General features: G+C 51.2%; 3 protein-coding genes and 1 non-coding gene across 4 annotated transcripts; 1 reads left to right on the forward strand and 3 right to left on the reverse strand.

Annotated features, from left to right (window-relative positions):
- Positions 1-4,901: 4,901 nt before the first annotated feature.
- Positions 4,902-4,973, reverse strand: BBK36DRAFT_t22. The gene has a single exon. It is a non-coding gene; the product is annotated as a tRNA-Ala (tRNA).
- A 3,956-nt stretch (positions 4,974-8,929) lies between these two features.
- Positions 8,930-11,008, reverse strand: BBK36DRAFT_1164752 (FAD-binding domain-containing protein; the record flags this gene model as incomplete). The annotated part of the gene is made up of 5 exons (XM_024894689.1): positions 8,930-9,097; positions 9,201-9,322; positions 9,397-10,033; positions 10,099-10,523; positions 10,597-11,008. The coding sequence occupies 5 exons, from the start codon at positions 11,006-11,008 to the stop codon at positions 8,930-8,932; spliced, it is 1,764 nt and encodes a 587-aa protein (XP_024753517.1).
- Positions 11,009-13,755: 2,747 nt separating this feature from the next.
- On the reverse strand, positions 13,756-16,254 carry BBK36DRAFT_1108968 (hypothetical protein; the record flags this gene model as incomplete). The annotated part of the gene is made up of 6 exons (XM_024889424.1): positions 13,756-13,827; positions 13,920-14,008; positions 14,051-15,257; positions 15,339-15,370; positions 15,431-16,068; positions 16,181-16,254. 6 exons carry the CDS (start codon positions 16,252-16,254, stop codon positions 13,756-13,758), a joined length of 2,112 nt encoding a protein of 703 aa, XP_024753518.1.
- Positions 16,255-16,884: 630 nt separating this feature from the next.
- Positions 16,885-17,962, forward strand: BBK36DRAFT_1164754 (NAD(P)-binding protein; the record flags this gene model as incomplete). The annotated part of the gene is made up of 2 exons (XM_024894690.1): positions 16,885-17,768; positions 17,851-17,962. 2 exons carry the CDS (start codon positions 16,885-16,887, stop codon positions 17,960-17,962), a joined length of 996 nt encoding a protein of 331 aa, XP_024753519.1.
- Positions 17,963-19,209: the final 1,247 nt, after the last annotated feature.

Below are 19,209 nucleotides of genomic sequence, written 5' to 3' on the forward strand. Positions count from 1 at the left end.
GCCTTGGCTTTTGCAACAGTGCCTTCAGTCCGCGCATCGAGTTGGCCCACGAGCAGGCCTGCGGTTGCTGTGAATTGATCGGTCAAGATGGTTTTGTTTGTGCTTTTCTTCCTGCTTCCGAGCGAAGAGTTGCTGGCAACCTAAGGTACCTATTCAAGATCGTGCGACTCTGGGCGCCAAGTCATATCAGACATATGGACGTGGAAGTCACGGAACGAGCTTGATGTGTGGCTATTTAGAGTTGAGAATGGAGTAAGAGAGCATAGTGTCAATTCATTGGCGACTTTCTACTTTGTATGGTCTCAAACAGGCTACTCCACTCCCACCCATCGTCCAAATCCCCATTCTCCTCATCGACAACTCGCTACTCGTCTTCTTTCGCTACCTCTTCATTTTCCCAAAATCTGCTTATATATCAGCCACTCCGCTCTCACCCCATGCTCAAAAGGCAGGAGACGCCCTTCCGTGAAATGGGACACCACAGAGGGAGAGGGAGGTTTGCTGGCAGGAACATCAGGGCTGCCCGACTCTCTGGTTAAGCTTTCCTTGACGGTCGACTTCTTCGCTGGTTTCCTCGCTGGTTCTTTTACTTCCCTCGATAGGGAAGTGGTGCTTAAGACTTTACCGTGCACATATGGCGACGGCAAACAAGGAGGAGAAAGCAGACGGGTGCAAGGTCGCAATGTTGTTGGGCGATGCAGCTGCCGACTCCTGCGGCTATCAAACCAGTCAAAAACGAAATACTTCAATGAGGTTTGTGAGTCTCAACTCAACTTACCTGGCTGCTGCTGGGTGCAGCACGCTCTATGCCTCTGGCTGGTGGCAGCTTGGTCTCCTTACTGCCACCCAAGAGACAAGGTGCGTAAGACTTTACCGTGCACAAATGGCAACGGGAAAGCATCAGAGATGGCCGGAAGACGGGTGACGGTGGCGATGCTGCTGAGAAGGGAGGGTAATGCAGCTGCCGACTCTTGACATCGTTGTTTGGATCCTTGTTGACAACCTTGCTTGGGTCGGCTATCAATTGAGTCAGAAACGGGACACTATTACGTTGTATGTCTGATCTGAACTCGACTCACCTGCACAAGCGGACGACTTGGACTGCTGCATGGTGCACCATATTCTGTCCCTCCGAGGGGCAGTGGATGGGCCTTGATTGCCCGGGCCTCTGGCTTGGCCAGGCCGGTGCATAAGACTTTACCGTGCACATATGGCAATGGAAGTAAAGGCATGGTTGTGGTGATGTTTGATGCCATAACAATACACGAGAGTTGGAAGATGAGAGATGAAAGACGAAAGAGAATCAGAGATGAGGAAGATGAGAGGAGAAGAAGTAAAGAGACTGGAAGAAAAGGGGGGCAAACTTGGGCTAGGCGGTCGGCGGCAGAGAAAAGAAGCGCAGAAATCAGGAAAGCGAGAAGTTACGGTGAAGCGAAAAAGAGAAGGAGCATCTGCGAGGCCGATAGAGAGGCTCCTACGAATGGGAGAACGTGGTTGGCGAGATGCTCCGCAAAATCTGTTTCGAGGGCAGCTGGGCACTCGTCATATAAGGGATAAGGTAGGAGGCATAGAGATACGGACACGAGGCACACGGCAAGGACTGTTCCGAAGAGATGGCACGAGATATAGCAAGAAGCAGAATGGCTGTGGTGGGGAGGGTAGGGGGGTGGGGGGAGGTTATGAAGAGGAACTGCAGAACTCAGATCGCGGGGAAGTCGTAAGACTTTACTGTGCCGCCCTTGTGGTGACACGGTGAAGTCTTGCGACTTCTCCGCCTTTTTTGCCCTTCGAAAGAGGTCAGGTTCGATCACGGAGCGTGTGTGTCTCTTTTTGTCTGGTCTGCCGTTTGGCGTGGCCCCTTTTGGCTCCTGATGAGGAGGGAGAAGCATGGGATGAAACCGCAAAACGAAAGGTAGCTCCGTTGTAGAAGATTGAAGCATTATAATATTCTCTAGTAGAAGATCTTTCCTCTATTCCAAGTGAATATGGTTGTATTGTTGGCTATTGAAGATTGGTAGGGCCCTTGTGGTTTATGCGGTGAGAAGTAGGAGGTATATCAAGCAAGATTGAAGAACTCCATTCAGCGTAAGACTTTACCGTGACGGCTAGACACGGTAAAGTCTTATGCGTTTTTCTTTTTACTGTTTTAGTCCCGTGTTCGAGACTTGCGTGTGGCAGTCTTCGTTTCCTGTGCTGTTGACATAGGATGCATCTTTTTGCAGGTTACAACGTCGTGTATCACGCCTTGATTCGATAGTGTCTGATGATGGAAGATCATATCAACATCCCAAATGCTTTTTCTTCTTCAGTATCTAGGTTTTGCTTGTCACTATGGTCGATAGAAAGCCATGTCTCTTCTCTGGTGCGGTGATGCGCCGTGCGCCGCTGGTGATGGAAAAAGGGGCCTGCCAGCTGGGGGAGGATTGCCAGAATCCTGCTTTTACAGAAGGCCTCAGTGCTGCTACAGCCGCAGAAAACAGATGAAAGTATCTTTACAATTAGTCTCGTCGTTATTGCTGCAGCAATTACTCAGATGCATCTCGAGTAGCTGGTCGTGGGCGGTTGAGCGCAGCGGAACCGAGTTGAGTGCACACCCGATTGACACTCACCGATATTACAACAACCCAAACTTCCAGTACCATGGGAGTATTTTCCTAAGATATTAATTGACAGTATTAACCTCTGGTAGGTTTACCAGTAGGAGGAGGACGATGGTTAGATTTTCTCTTTTGCATTCTTGACTTGACATGGAGACCGAAGAATCCCCAGACTCCATAATATGTCACAATTGGAATCGCGATGAGCCGGCATAGGTACTTTGCTACCCATCCAAATCTTGCCCTAGTCTCTAATCTTTGGCCTATATTGATGTTCTCTTCGTAACGGCAATGGACCGAATGTTCAACAAGGTGTTCATATGTCTGTTGCCGAATACTTCCGTTTTTTTTTTTTTTTTGACATGATCAGACACTGTTTTTACCACTTGTTCCGTTCGCTGAAGCAGATCGATCCAAGAGGCGAAAATGGATGGGCGAAGGTGGGGTGTTTCGATCGAGTTGATGGATCGTGAAGTCCGGTGAATCCATCAAGAGGCGACATGGGGACGAGGGCGAATGCAGGAGGAGTGTTTGGGTGTGTGGAAGATGTTATGTTGAACGCCCTGAGCGCTGCTGAGACCCCCCCCACTTCCCCCATGAATCAACTTTCCTCCTCTATCTCGCACCCTTTCTCTTCTTCCACCAAGCCACTCCTTTTCTGCTCTCACAGCGTTTTCAGCTACTATAGCTATTTGTCAGCGACTCTTCGCGACGTTTTCTCCTCTCTTCATGTCCTGCTGCCCACAGTTCTCACCATCGCCCTCCTTCCAGTCGTCCTCTCCCCGTCGTCGGGATGGCTGCTCAACTCTGGCAAACTACGCTTGTCGGACAGAGGTTACCACTCCGTTTGAAGATTTGATGTCGATCCAAACCCACCAGTAGGTTCCTCTGCATCCAGTTGTTTATCTCACTCTGGCTGACCTTTTCCCTGCACCAGGCGTGGGCCAACCATAGGAATGCTCGACTGTTTCGAAAGTTTTAACAGAAATACTCAGCTCTGCGCCCGTTTATACACGCCTTCCGCTTGGAAACATTTCGTGTCAATCTGCTATTCTCTCCAACATCGGACGCTCGTTTTCGCCGCTCCTTTGAGACCTTGTCACACGGTCTCGCCATCGTCCTCGCCCCTTGCGAGTTGACTTGGCTACAGCCGTAACTACCATCGTTCCAATACGCACGTAAGTACTCATTGTTCGTGGTCTGCCGGTTACAAACTTGCCTGACCTTTGTTTGCCAGCAGCTTGTGGGCTACCAAGTCCTGAAACGTGGAAATTTGTTATCGAGTGAAACGGGTAGACTGCGATCCCGTCACCCGCCATGTGTGCACGGTAAAGTCTTACGCACGAAGCCATCAGTGTTGCGGCCAACCTCGAGGCCTGGCCCCAACCCCGATGGTGGAAGAGGTGGTTTTTCGCTTTCAAGTGCGTCCGAATCACCCCAGCGGCCTGTTCGACCCAGGGTCCATGCGCCATACGAGAGTTTATCATGCCATATGTGCACGGTAAAGTCTTACGCATGCGAAGCCTGTCTATAACTATATGAATACACACTTCGCGATTTGAGTCCGATTCACCTGCCCATCGTAGTAGATGAGGCAGACAAATCTGCATCCCATCCTTCTGCAATGCGAAAGAACATATGGTATGCTTTGGGTATCTCCGGGTCATTCTTTTGTTGCGTCAGGTCTGTATATCCGGATAACGTTCGCCCGCGTCCCCATGCCTCCTCCTCCACGCAAGATGGGTGCAAGGCTTCCGTCGCTTCTGCTTCGCGTTTCAACTACACTTCGGGAGTCTCAAGCTCCGTGGCACTTAACAGGCGTCGGAATAGACATATCACACATGCTGCGTAGGTCTGGTATCGTAGAGGATTAGATCAGCTCCTTGGACTCTCTGGATGAACGGAATTCGCGATTCAAATGGTATCCAAGGAGGAACTCACAATACCTTGCAGCCACCCAGCCGACGCCGCCATATATCGAACTGAGGTACTACAGGAGGATGCAGTCTGATACACGATGGTATCAAGACTTCTGAATCGACTACAAGATTGTAAACTGGACGGCTTCCCGTTATTCGTCAACCCCGTGTCAATAGTGTGAAGGAGCAAATGTGTGCGATGCCGTAAACGAGTTCAAGTGACAGCGAAAGAAACTTCAAAAAACCACGCATGCCAAATCGACCTGCCCATCAGCGAGCTCAATAACGGCGAGGATATAAAAGAAAAACGAACATTTTGGACGGCTTGACGACGTAAATCAGTAGAAAACAACAACAACAAAAAGGTGGTGAAAGTGCAAAAAGATGGACCCGAGGGGAATTGAACCCCTGACCTTTCACATGCGAAGCGAAAATCATACCCCTAGACCACGAGCCCATTTTGTTGTAAGATTGTCTGCAGAACTGCACTATAGAGCTGTTCGCGCTAAGGGTCTGCAGGCACCAGCAGACGCCAGTTGTCTACGGGCGAGTGTTCAAAGGCGATGCGAATCCAGATCTTCGAAAACGCCCTTACTTTATCACTGAATAGTATACATGTTCATCTCTTAGGATAGAAGGTATTATACAGACTTGCTCGTCAACAATGTCAATCCAACAGCTTGGCAGATAACGCCCCCATCGCGTGAACCCGTAAATCCATCCGACCCAAACGAAAGAAAGCCCCGACAACTAGACACAGATCAGGACAACTGCTCCATACAGATTCTCGTCATGCTCACCTAGATCAAGTGTCGAGAGGTGGCAAGTTGGGATATTCCAGCGGCGGACTAGCGTGGAGTATCTCGGATCTGCTACAGGAGGGCCACCAGCAGAACACGGTCCAAGACAGTGTGTTGGACTTGTGTCTTTTATATACGGTATTTTTGTTGCGGAGTTGGACGGGGGGTGTGACTGGAAGCGGCCGGCGCGGTTCATTGCATTTGCACCACCACCTGACACACTGTTGCTCGAGTTAGTGCTGTTATTTCGGTGGTTTGGAACGGTATTCTGTGCGTGACGGGCGGGAGGGGGATGAGCTGTAGGAGAATACGGCTCACCATTGTTTCTGGATGTTGTAGTAGAAGCCTGTAGGTTGCGGGATCAGAGAGAGTCTGAGGCACTGCTTGTTGATCTGGCTTTGCAAACACTGAAGGAGATGGCTGGAAGAGCAATAGGTGCGACTTGGCTCTGGAGGATAAGGATGATGGAAGATGAAGAGAACAAGAAGATGGCCAGGAATTTGTCGAGGAATTTAAAGAGAGAAGAGCTGGAGAGGCATAACCTTGAAAGATGGCTTCGCTAAGCTTCTGTGCTCGTAGTAGGTGCTAAGGGGGAGCATCTTCGGAGGGCCAGCCAGCCAGGTGGCAGCCTTGCGTGACCGGGTCAAGGTGACTTGGATCGTCAACAACCACAGGCAGTAGGAAAATGTCACCTGCATCTCGCAGCCTTGCAGTCGTCAACGCAGTGTCCCTTCCGCAAGAGGCAAACCATCCTTTCCTGCCCGCATCCAGGAGACTACACTGCTTTGCACTCTCCTTGCCAGCAATTGCCATAGTGTTCGAAGAGAAGAAATCAGAGCCGTGTAGGAACTGTCTTTCCCATCCAGTGTGCTCTACTCCAGTGCTCTTCCATGGTTACGAAGCCCAGCCTTCTTCTCTCTGCAACTTACTCTTCGTGCTTCCGAATCTGCTAGTTCTCCTTCTACATATGCTGTTGCCTCCCACAGGGGAGCACCAAAGCGAGCAGTTTCCGGCTTCCCGTGAGTGGACTGACGACAAAGTTCTGCACGGACCGGCCCAGACCATGCGTTAAGAGACGGTGAACCATCTTGTCGACTGATAGTGGCCGCTACGGAGGGCAGGAGTACAGACTCCAGGGGCAGGTCCTTCGCATGTGTTGACCGCCGCCTCGACTCTTCGCTCTCCTCATTTGCTGTCGTCAGCCGTCTGCCTCCTTCGTCAAGCTTCTTCCTCCTTCCTCCCTTTTCGTTCTCCCACACCGGCATTTTTGAGCAACTGGCCCAGGCAGCCACTCGCCTATACCTCAACGATTGTGTCGATCTTGACTTCTTCTCTCTGGTTTGTTGAGATCAACTTTCTGCATCTACGCCAGGAAAACAACCTCAAGGTTGTGGCGGAAGGTGTTTCTGTCTCCTCTCCCAGTATAAATAGAGGCTGCCCCCCGGACTTTCGACACTTTCTCTTCTCTATCATCTTTTCCATCTCTGCTCTTCATGATCTTTTCGAGGCCAGCAATCATTTTCGATCCAACGTGCACATCTCTCCGATTCACGACGTTCGCCACTTGCTGCCACCGTCAATCGTTTCTCGACACGGCCTTTGTCCTGCTGTCCTCTTCAATTCACCTCGCCCTCCGACGACTCATACCATTCCCACTCGAACCATGTCCAATCGACGCATCCTGACTCGACTCATTTCGACTTGCACCCTTTTCGACTCAGCCCGTGTTGACCCGAGCCGTGTCGACATTCGACCCGGAGTACCCTACTCGGATCACAGCAAACCTTTCGTCACTGGCCTCTACTCGACATTTGACATCCAACCGCTGGCGTGCAGAAACACTCCTGCTTTATGACCACATGCACACTGTCAACCGCCGTAACTCTTCCTCTGCAACACAGACTTCCTCTGTTGGAAGTGTATTTTGCAAAAACAACATGCTCGATTCCTACGTGAGTGGTCATGCGATTCTTGAGTCATCCTCTATTACAGCCACGACTCTGCTGAGTTTGTCACTGACACGGGTCTCTCGTCCTAGATTGCCGCTTCCATGCCTCGATCCATCACGAGCAACATAGCAGACCATCAACCCGAAAGCCCTGGCTTGCCACAGGCTCTCGCCAGATGGACGTGTTTTCCTCGATCTGAGTAAGAATTGCGGCCCTGGGACCAACTATATGACTTTGTTTCGATCTGCCACCTGGGACGAGTTGGCTTGGTGTGATGGGGGGTCTACAAGAGGCCTCAGCCTTTCCACTGTCAATCGTTTCTTCGGCATATGCATCCACGACGGCAAGGGCTCTGGCACGGTGAGGAGTCTACGAGAGGCTCTAGCTAGCTGGTTGAACCCTGAGCGATTTGATTCACGATCACGATTCGTCCCTCGGCATTCCCACGACCGCCATTCCTATATTCTTCTCCGCTTCGGTCGTGCCGTCGCCGTATCTTGTTTCCTCCTGTCTCGACAGCTTTGTTGTCACCGTCTGTTTCCTGTGGCCGGCATGGTGAGGGGTCTACGAGAGGCCCTAGCCTGCCGGCTGCACCCTTCTCCGCCCACGACGCAGAAGTCAACTTCAACGTCGACTTCCACAAGTCCTTCGCGCGCATCGGAGGAGCCCCGGGTCTTTGCCCTCCTCGTCTTCGGCATAACCGTCCCCCGAGGCCTCAGCGGCCGGAGATTTCGAAGCGCGGTACGACGGGCCGGCGCTGATCCTGGGCATTGCGATTTGAAGAAGCTGGTTTGGCGGGGGGTCTACGAGAGGCCCCAGCCTGCCAGTGGGAGACCTCTCTCTCCCTTTTTCCCTTTTCTCAGCGCGCCCTCTCCCCGCAAGACTACGGCTTCTCCAAGGTCGACTTCCATGAATTCTACGTTCGCGCTGAGCTTCGTCTTCGGCGTCACCGTCCCCCTGGGCGCCCTTCTTCCACCTAACTCGTCGCTCTTCTGCTCTTTGGCTCGGTTCCTGAGACGATTTGTTAGGGCTTTTGGGCACAGTAAAGTCTTACGAAAGCTATAGAATATGCGCGGGGGTTACGTAGATGATTTGCTGCATATGTACGAGGATGCATTGATGGGATCCCGATCTACCTACTGACGACCTTTATGATGGCTGTGTGAGGCAGGACGAATTGGTACGAGGGATGCAGTCTGGCGAGGCGGAAATTGAACTCGGAAAGACTGGTAGGATTCGGGCATCACCCAAAAGTTTGTACGAGAGAGTCTGTTATTGGCCTGCGGCTTTAATGGAGTGAGGGGAGGGATGATTCTTTGTCATTTTTTTTTTTCACTTTATGATGCAGCAAATTCCACTTGTTCAATCTCGAGGCTTTGTTCAGGGGCAACGGGAGTTGTATACTGCCGAGTCACCCCGCCAGTACTTTACCTAGGAGCATGCATTGGCAAAGTTTCTTTAACCTGTTCCTTGAGTCAAACTGAGGTGGCTGTCTCAAATCTTTTTGTAGAATGCCATGACGAAGATGGTCAAGAAAATCCGCAGTTTCGCGTCTATGTTGTCAAGTCATGTCCTAGCACAATTCACGTTATCCATGCGCTCGGTGGCGGCTGGTGAGAGCGAGGAGAAACAACGTTTGCCAGGTTACCCGGGTCTGAGATACTCTACTTCCTACACAGCTTCCCATCTTGTTGTACCTCCCATCTCTCGTTTCCCACGCATGGCGAGCACCAGAAAATATCGGTCGGGTCGATTTCGCGTTTGATGCGGAGGAGCCGCGCATAGTTGCTACCCCAAAAAGTCTTCTGCCAAGTCTTTTCGAAAGGGAAAGCCTAGAGATTGGGGCATGAACTCGGTCAGCACTAAGTCATCGTGACCACGGGCTAGACGAACACAGGGGCAAAATGAGGATCTGGGAGAGAGTTATTGACATGCCTCGTTTATATACGCGCCGGAGTTGGGAGTCAGATCGCGAAGGGGCTGGAACTCGCTGTCCAGAGTCGCAATAGCTTGCTCCTCGGCAGTCTTGTTGAACGGTCCGAACGGTTGGCTGGTTACTTTTGATGAAAAGTCTTTGTTAGCACCGATACCTCAACTCAGTTTGCCTTGCCATGAGAAATGATAGACTTACGGACATGGATGTATGCATTCCTCCATGCAGGGTTGACGGCATTGCTGCCTCCCCTGGGTTTCGCTTTGTGGACGCCCTTGCCACCTACCATAAAGGCTGCAATGGTACCGATGGGAGCCATTGCCGCTTGAAGAGCGCTCTTGAGCTTATCTGGGCTTTTCGTCAAGGCCTTGCCATCCAATAGTCGGGAGACGAGGTACTGGCTTCCGCCGGCAGGGTCGGTGTCGTAGTTGTTGTCGAACCAGCCTAGCCAGGAGTCGTAGGCAGTTGGGAGGACAAAGAACTGGACTTTGTCTGCCCAGCGCTTCCGAATGGTGTCATTGAGAGGCTTGAACAGCTGTTCGACGGCGTCGGGACTTTGGACGTCTTGGAGGACGGAGGAGCCTAGAAACCCGGCTATGCGATCAGGAACTCCTGGCAGCTGGATCGGCGTCGCCATGTCTCTCGTGAGGTAGTTGTAGCCGGAGAGGCCCTGCGCCATGAGGTATGGTGTTTGGGAGAGGATGTATGTAATGAGATCGTAGACGAGGGTTTCTTTGGGATCAGTAATGATCCCGTAAAGCAGGCCCAGAATCTTCGGGCTCGGATGCGTCTTGAGTGTGACTGAGGTAATGACGCCAAAGGTTGAGCCACCTCCCTGTTTGTTCGTCATCAGTAAGTCGCGTCGCCATAGGAAGCCAGGGGTGAGTGGTTGAAGCTTACTCCTCGCATTGCCCAGAATAGGTTCGGATGCTGATCCTCGTTGGCTACGACAATGTCTCCTCCTGGAGTGACAATCTCCAACTCCCACACGTTGTCAGCGGCCAGGCCATACTTTGGTGCAAAAACCGAGTGCCCGCCCCCAGTGATGTAGCCTCCGATGCCGACCGTCTTTCCGCCTCCTCCAACAATGGTCTCGTTGTGCTTGTCTGCGGCAGCGTATATTTTGTACATCTCAGATCCGCCACCAACAGTGATGGAGTTGCCCTGGAGGACTTTGCCAGAGCCATGTAGCTTGTACTGAACCTTGTTGTATGTCATCGTGTTGAGATGATGGGTCCATATAGATAGCGAGCCTGGAGAGTTGGAGCGTCCCAAATAGTCGTGGCCGGTACTCTTGACGTTGAGACGAACATTGTGCTTGCGAGCTAACAAGATTGTTAGGTCACCCCGTCTCTACTTTACTTTTCACACGCAATGAAGAGGGAGGGGTCGACTTACCAAAGTCTATCCCGATCTTGACATGTTCTGCATTTGATGCGTTCACCACATACGCGGGATAGCCCGAAGGAGAGCATGGTGTATCTTCCTCTGGTAGACAGGTGAAGTTATCGAACTTGTCCCACATGACGGAGATTGGACTCTCGACGTGGAACTCGTACGTCTTCCATTCTTCGGCTACCTCGGAACACTGGCTCGAATTGAAGGTAGGCTGGTCGGGATGGCATACTGCGCCAGGAGGAACAGGCTGGAGGAGCCGTCCATTGAGCGTCTTGTTGAGTGAAGCCCAAGCATGAGCCGAAGGCCAAGAGGGAGTACCGGGGTAGGCTTTGCACGTTCGTGTCTGAGGAGCACAGAGGCCGCGGCCGATAACAGCCAGGAAGAGTAGCAAGCGAAGACCTGAGGCCAACATTCTACCGTGAATATGTCAAGACAATAGAGGATTGCAGTGAGGTTGACTGCATTGTAGTCTTTTCGATGAGAACTTTCTGTAATTTATATCTCTCAGGGCCTGGTGAGGAGGCACAAGCAAAGGATGCGAAGAAATCCATCAGGAGTCTGCGTGTCTGGATACTCAATGACCAGAGTTTAGCTTCTTCCGTTCTGGGGATGATGCCGCGAAAATCCAGACCAATCTTTCTGTATGTTCCTAGGCCTTGGCTGAATGATCAACATGGCTGTGATGATGCGTCTCGCCTGGCCAATAGAGGGACGCCGCATTCGTCGGGATTAGAGGGCGGCAGCACTAACATGCCACATCTGGAAAGATGCCGCGAAATAGTGACGGGAACAACGCGCGGCTCGGCCATCTAGCTGATGCCACGCTAGGATTGACCTGATGCAAGCTCGGGTCAGCATTCCGTCGCATCCTGCGTATAGGAACAAAGGATAGGGTACACTTACCAGACAAATATCATTTGTTGAGTTGATGATTGAAGCGAGGAGCGTCGGGTTATTCATCATTCGACTGCTGATTGTTATGCCGTAGCGGGTTGGCCTCAGCTGGCGACTGAGTGAAGGGGCTGGTCTCGCGCGAAGCCTGGGTAAGACAATCGATGATACACCGTGGCCAAACTTCACGCTATACTGTCAACTCTCTTGCCCAGACTCCTCTCAAGCTCAGCCCTGCTACTCAGTCGCCAGCTGAGGCCAAGCCTCTACGGCGCTGAATCTTTGCTAAAGGTTTGGTGGAGCGACGGCCAGCCACCCCTCATGTATCCAGCCAGGCGAAAAAACTGGAAAGATCATCTTCCCGATGGAAGGGTATCGCTGATCGAACTCCCAGATGTGCTATAACTCCTGACATAATGGTGGTATGTATGCACCGCTTGAATTCTGCGCTGTAGGGGTGGGGGAGGGGGTGAAGCCGTAGTCTTGGGGGAAGAGGACGCGCTGGTCGGAGGTTTGGAGGTCGATGTATTTCCCTCGTAGGCGCTGGTATGCCTGTTCGTGGGAACAATCCCTTCCTTTAACCAAGAGCGTTGACCGTCCATATCCGGGTCACTTGGCCTGCGTATTAGATATGCCGGCGCGCCCAGGGGCACACCATGACGCCCTTATCCTGGGAGTCCGGTACCCGCAGATGTTGAATCTGGCTCTTCATAATGTTGTCATTCCAGATGTTGGATCTGGTCAGACAGGTCACTGTGTCTGTCTATGTGCAACCCGTTGCGTCAGTCCAGGAGGTCAAATAGCAAGCAGTGAGGTATCCTTGGTATGATAAGACGGTATAGATGCTGTGACGACATACCACTAGGTATAACAAGGCGTTCCAGAAAGAGTACTTTGATAGTAGAATAGTAGACGCATTGGAAGTCGAAAGGAATTGTAGTCCATTGGCAGTCGATGTCGTGTCGTACAGACCATCAACGGGTAGATGACCCGGGGTGTAGAATCTGGGCTGCCCCAAATTGCACCGGTCGGTAAATCCTCGAATGCAGAGAATCGTATCCCACAAGGGGGCTCTGGTTCGGCAAGGTGATTGATGGAGTTATCGGCAGGTGGGACGATCAGTGATATGAAGGAGGCATATCTTGCATCTTGTTGATACAGATGGCGAGCGTGGGGTAGAACTAAGCATTATATTAAGATCTTGGACCTGTTCGAATGATGAATTGAATTAGTTTGGCACTGTTTCAAAGGTCTAGTAGTAGATGACGACGAATAAATTTACCGAACGCATGCAGCAATCGAGAGCAAGCAGAAGACGGGAAGATGGCTCCCAACAAGAGGAAAGATGACAGAAGGAAGAGGGAGGCGCGGCATCAAAGAGCGTAGAAACACAAAGACACATTGGGAGCGAGCGTCGATGAAGGGAGAATGGTCAACCCCGAACGAAGGAGACGGAAACAACTAGAGAATATTCGAAGAGAGTGTAGAGAGAACACCGAGAGCATTGACAGAAGAGAGTACGAAAGGAACGGGAGCTTCCATGCTGATGAAGTGTGAGTGAAAACGACGGGAGAGATGGAAGATGATGCCTGGTCTGAGCAGAATGTCGGTGCAGTCAAAGTGTCTTGAAACCGTGGGCAGAACTGCCGGGCGGTGTAGGGTGGTTCTTTCAACGGGGGAGAACAAGAAGAATGTGGTCATTCTCAGGTGAGTTCAAAGTGATCTCGACTACTTGTGTGTAGAACTGATGCTTTCAAGGTCAATGCGAACGTCATTATCTTCTTATCCACTTTTACCCTTTCCACTCGACACACGTTGGGCCCCTGCATCTACAGTCGGCGATTCATGAATGACCCTAATCGAGAATCTCAACTCGTGCCCAACACTTATGACGCTGTCCAAAATCCGGTTATGGCATGGACTTCAATAGACGAATGGCCGGAATTGGGGAGAAAGCAACGAAAGGTGAATGAAAGAAGTATCCGTGGCTTCAAAGGCCTAGGTAGTCCCTTGCTTTGGCGCTTGTAGATTTGCTGGATAATCTGTGTTCAACGACGTAGTCTGAACGCATAAGATGCTGCCAGCCGTTAGGATTAGGATACCTCACCAGTACCAGCTTGAGCTTCCCCAATCACAGTGCTGCTGCGCTAAAAATATTTGGCTTCTGTGGCAGATCATTCCCAGCGATTCCGTGTCCAACGTTTTTGCATGATATATACTTGTTCAAAGAAAGAGGTCGTAACACAGAGCGCAACCATCCCCTCAGCCTTACTGCATATCAAACCAGTGAGAAGCACCAGTATCCAGGTCAAATCCCTCCATACGTGTTCCATCAATCGGCTGATTCTGAAAATACTGATCCAAAAGGCCCTACATTCTGTTAGTTTCGATCTCTGTGTGAAGGTTGAAACGTTCATCAAGACGCCACTCACCCAATCCAGCCCCTCAATGCTGTCAATCATCTGCGACATAGTGCCTGCATATGGGAGGTCCTCGGTAGAAACAGCGGGACGTGATTTCTCTGCCGCCAAGCTGGGCGGGGAAACGGACTGAGAGGCAAGACTGGCGTCCTTCTCAGCTACCTTTTGTATCATCAGTCCGAGCGCTGCAGCCGCAAGACCTGCTTCTGGAGATATTGTGCTGGTCGCTGCCCAGATGGCTTGCGATGTCTGCAATGCACGATACTCCCTTCTGGTCAGGGCATCATGGTCTTTGCCGGGCGACAAGATACTTGAAGGGCGTCGAAGGCGGACGGAAAGATCCAAGCAAACCACCATGGCAGCCAGGAGAAAGTCGTGCATGGTCAGGGACGAGACCATCCAGCGGTCGTCGTACAGGCGCCCTCCAGGTTGTGAGGCCTGGTGCAAATCCGCGTGGCGAGCCAGAATATCGAGGGCTGCTTCGGCACAGGTTCGTCTGGAGTGCTCAAATCGACGGCTGTCGACGTCGTAATTGATGTATCGCCGATGGAGAACAATGAGCCCCTTCAAGTAAAGCATCTCGAGGGTGGTCCTTTCGAAGATGAGGCTTGAGGGATCCATGAACGAACGGTTGACATCTCTGGCTTTGAGTATCTCAGGTAGGGAGTTATACGTCTCCCTCAGTTCGCCATCGAGCATGATAGTGTTGTCGTAGGTTGGCAGCGATAAAGACTGAGAGTGCGCAACAACCTTTTTGAAGACTGCCATGATGCCCGACTTTGCAATTGGGTATCTGATGGGGGTGTTTTCGAACAGCGGTCGTCCAGGGGGGAGCGAAGTCATGCCTATTTCGAGGTCGGAAAACTGCAGGTTTCTCGGCACCTTTGTGTCGCAGAACTCGGTTGGAATCATGCTGGGAAAGCCCATCTGGAAGGACATCAGCGCATCCACCTGGAATATGTTATGCCAAACACGGCGTCGCATCTCCCCGTCAAAGACCGAGATGCCCGGTAGTTTATCTGGGTCACGGTGATAGCCTATCCGAAAGGCGAGGCGGATCAAGGTGCCCATTTCGAACCAGTGGTCGGATGTGAGCTTATTATGGGTGAGGTAACAGCTTTGCAGATGGAGGACCATGGCCTCCAGGGCGTATGCGTTTGCGGTGGCGAACCGTCCCAGGACGAGACACTCTACGGTCCGCTGTTGTAACGTGCTGGCAGTTGGTCCCGAATCGTTGCTCTCCGAAGGAAAGGCGATTTGGCGGAGACTCGTCGTAAGGCTGAGGACGGAAAAGAGGAGTGCAACCCAGAGAGGAGGTGCTTTCATGGGAGCTTCCCAGAATCTCTCATACTATTACCCCATGTCTGGTCAGTCAACTGTAGGTAGACAGAGGATTCTGTTGATATTAAAGATGCACCGGAAACAACTGACCTCTTTCTGGAATTTGCCTGGATGCAGGATGCCTACATGCGGATAGCATTAGCAATAGCAACCCGAAATCCTCTATAGTGACCAGGACTTACCCAGAACCATGAACTTCGCGTTGAAATACTGAGAGACAAGAGCATCGCAAACCAATCTTGGCGGCAGGGAATTGATGACGTCTTCCATCTCAACGACCGGGAATGTCCCAAAGAGATACTCGGCCCCTTCTTCCGGGGAGAAGCTCTTGCGATCCGGCTCTTCTTGAAGCAGGGGGCGCTCAAACGCAGACAGATGCTCCCGGACTTCCTTGATCTCGTCCAAGATGGCCCTCCAGTGGCTGGGCTCTATGAAGCTGACTTGGCCATTTTCACATTCGTGGCGATGAGGCTGTTCGGGTGGTAAGACGAGATCCTCCTGGCGAGTCGGTGGTAGAGTGACGGATGCTTGATGCTGTGGGAAACCTGCTGACCCTCTGGTGGTGGTGGTGGTGGTGGTGGTAGTGGTGTTTGGCGCAATTTGTTTGCCGGTCTTGACTCCTCCTACCCCGATCCCAAGAGCGGCGGGATTCGACGCTATCGAAGTCAACATCATCTCGAGATTGTCCAGCCGCTCCTGGATGTTGCCCGGCTTAGGTGGCCGAGGCTTGTTTCGAATGGCATTTGGCGCATAGCGGCAGAGGGACGCCTGGTTTCGCCTGGTGCATCCCTCGCATGGCTGGCCGCGATTGCACATTTGCCTGTAAGAGATGAGCCTCCTGCCATGTCTTTGACGGGCCATGCTGCAGAGAAGGGTCTCCCTCTGCTGGGGGCTTCCTCTTCTGAGGGGATGCTATCGTTCAGAGGGCTTACTTTCGAGCTCGACATGGTTCGCACGAGACAGGCGCCCGATTCCGCTTTTCGATCCTTCTGGGGCCAAACTCCATTGTGCGACTCCGACGGATTCGAGTCTGCAAATTTGCGATATGTGCCTCGCTGTTTGCAGGGAAGAAGATGGAAGATTTAGAGATGCGAACCAGAGGGACTGCCACGAGCAAAGACCGCGCGCTTGGCACCATGACCGCCGATGCTCGCGGAGCTTTTAATGATTCCGTCGGGTATATTATTTCCGACTAGGTCCCTATCTCGACGAATCCCGCATTCGGCATCCCCCAGGACCAATGATGACCCTGCCGCAGCAACGCCACCGACGGGCTGGCCCTCTCTACCTGAGCATTACTACGGAGATATTATCCCCGTATCTCCACAGCACCACGGAAACCCGCAAGCTGCCGCTAGGAATTACGTCGGGGTTGGAAGCACGGGATTCGTGTAAGTTCGAGATGTCGCGATGTGAGTATCATACTGAAGGCAGTGGAATGTTAGTGACGACAGCGAAGTTCTTTTCGATGTTCATAAATAGGCAAACAGAAACAGCATTAAAACTGAACACGAGTCCCCAATAACCTCGTATCTCTTTATTCACTCTGTTCAACAAATAAAGCAACCAACATCCACATCTAACTCCCTTCATCAAACCATACCCAACGACCAATATCACTCCAAAATAATCGAAAATGTCTGCCCTTCACGGGTTAGGATCCGTCATCTATGGCAAAGTCTGCGTCACCGTCCCTATGCCCACCGCGACAACCGATCTATCAGATCACATCATGATAGTTACCGGCTCCAATAGCGGCCTCGGCTTCGAGGCCACCCGCCATCTCTCCCGTCTCGGCGTAGGGAAGATCATCATGGCAGTCCGAACCCTCTCCAAAGGTGAGGCGGCCAAGAAATTGATCCTCCAGTCAACTGGCAAGCCAGAATCCTCCATCGAAGTCTGGAACATCGATATGGATAGCCAGGACGCTGTCAAGGCCTTTGCCGAACAGGCCTCTCAGCTGCCTCGGATAGACGGTATCCTGGCCAACGCGGGCATTATGACAACCCAGTTTACCCTCAGCGAGGGAAACGAGAGGACGCTCAACGTCAATGTCATCAACACCTTTCTCCTCTTCTTCCTCCTCCTGCCCTTGATGCGCAGGTCAGAGCAGCAGACCGGCAACCCATGTCGATTCGTGATTCCCAACAGCGCCCTCCATTATATGGCCCCCACTGCCGAGCTCAACGAGAAGGAGACGACGATCTTCGACCGACTCAATAACCAGAAACGAGCGGACATGGCTGGCAGGTACCCCCTGTCCAAGCTTCTCGTCCTCTACATCGTACGAGAAATAGCCGAGAGAACAAAGTCGAGCAGCAAAGGAAAATTCATCATCAACACCCCGAACCCAAGCTGGTGCAGGTCAGACCTCAGCAGGGACATGGAATCCGCCGGCTTCAAGATGGCTGAGAAACTCTTGGCTCGCACAGCGGAGGAGGGCAGCCGAACGCTGGTACACGGTGTGTGGACGGACGAATCCAGCCATGGCCACTATCTGACCAATTGCCACGTCCAAGCGTAAGTACATTGTCCATTCTTCTATCGATATAACGCGCCATATCTTGAACGTGGGCTGACCATTCCATCCCCGTCCGAACAGACCAGCAAAGTTCGTCACGAACAAGTTTGGCCAGGATGTGCAAAAGAAGATCTTTAACGAGCTCCTCGTTAAGCTCGACTCCATTTCTCCCGGCGTTTCGTCCAACCTTTAAAGCCCCTTCTATAACCTCGAGCTCTAGATATCATTCAACAGGGTTAAGGGGTTTCAATATTCTGGTCTTATCCAAGATCATGATTCAGAGGGATGGATATGAGACGCCACAAGAATTTTCTTCCCTCTTTCTTTTCTTCTTTATTTCTCCCCACAACATCTAAAGGTATGTGTGCTACTATGGAGTAATGGGAAACGGAGTATACCACTTAGATAGCTGTAATGCCTTCGAGCATCCAGGGAGTGTACCTTCCGGGTACAATTCTAGGGATTTGCGACGAAGAGAGACTAGGGTTGAGGAGCATGGGGATTTGTACAACATGTTGATAGCTCAAGATATTTTTACAAATTGACAAACTCTCCACATCGCATCAGCGAGCTTCATGATGCCACGTGGGGAACATTTCAGATATGCAAAAGGAACAGAAGGTTATTTAAGAATGTTTATTACGATATACTAAGTCCAAAAGGTTGTCTAATCCCACAATCCTTCCAACAAAGAACAGAACAACAGACAAGAAACTACAAAACCATCTGACCAAAAGGTAACCAGAAACAATCCAGCGCAGCGATGAAGAAACAGAGAAAAGAGCAACAAGCAGCTTCCCACAGAAGAACGCCCCAAAAAGGTCCTTCCCAAAAACCGCTCCAGAAGTTGTCTCCAGAAAAGTCTGTCAAGACACCCGAAAAAACCAAAAGCCACTCTTCTGAAGAGCCCACGGAACAATAGAGGGCAAAAGAAACCAAGAGAAGGAAATACAAAGAATTGTATAACAAAAAAAGCTCCCGAAACGGATAGAACACGGAGAAACGGCGAGACGAGAAACAGGAAAACACTAAAAAGTGACCATCCAAAGACTATCCATAGAGAACAAAGGCACAAGAAGAAGTGTCTCTAAAGAGCCCGCAAGACAGCTTAAAGCGTAAAACAGAAGCAAAGAGAAACCAGCAAACAAGGAAAGGTTACCCTGGAAAAGCACTTGAAAGTGATCCAAAGCACACAAAAAGAACCTTTCGAAGAAGCCCATGAAACAATCGAGCGCAGAGAAAATAACCAATAAGGAGAAGGAAAGAAAAAGAAAAGGACATAGGTAAAGAGAAGAATACACAATAAAACACAAAGGTGAGGAACGAGTAAAGAATATGGGGACAGAAAAGAAGAATGAAGATAAAGGAACGAAACGCCCTCTGGAAAACCCCATAGAAGGATAAAAGACCAAAAAAGACATTAAGACCAAAGGGAATCAT

Source organism: Trichoderma citrinoviride (genome assembly GCF_003025115.1).
Source record: "Trichoderma citrinoviride strain TUCIM 6016 unplaced genomic scaffold BBK36scaffold_1, whole genome shotgun sequence".
NCBI classification, from domain to species: Eukaryota; Fungi; Ascomycota; class Sordariomycetes; order Hypocreales; family Hypocreaceae; genus Trichoderma; species Trichoderma citrinoviride.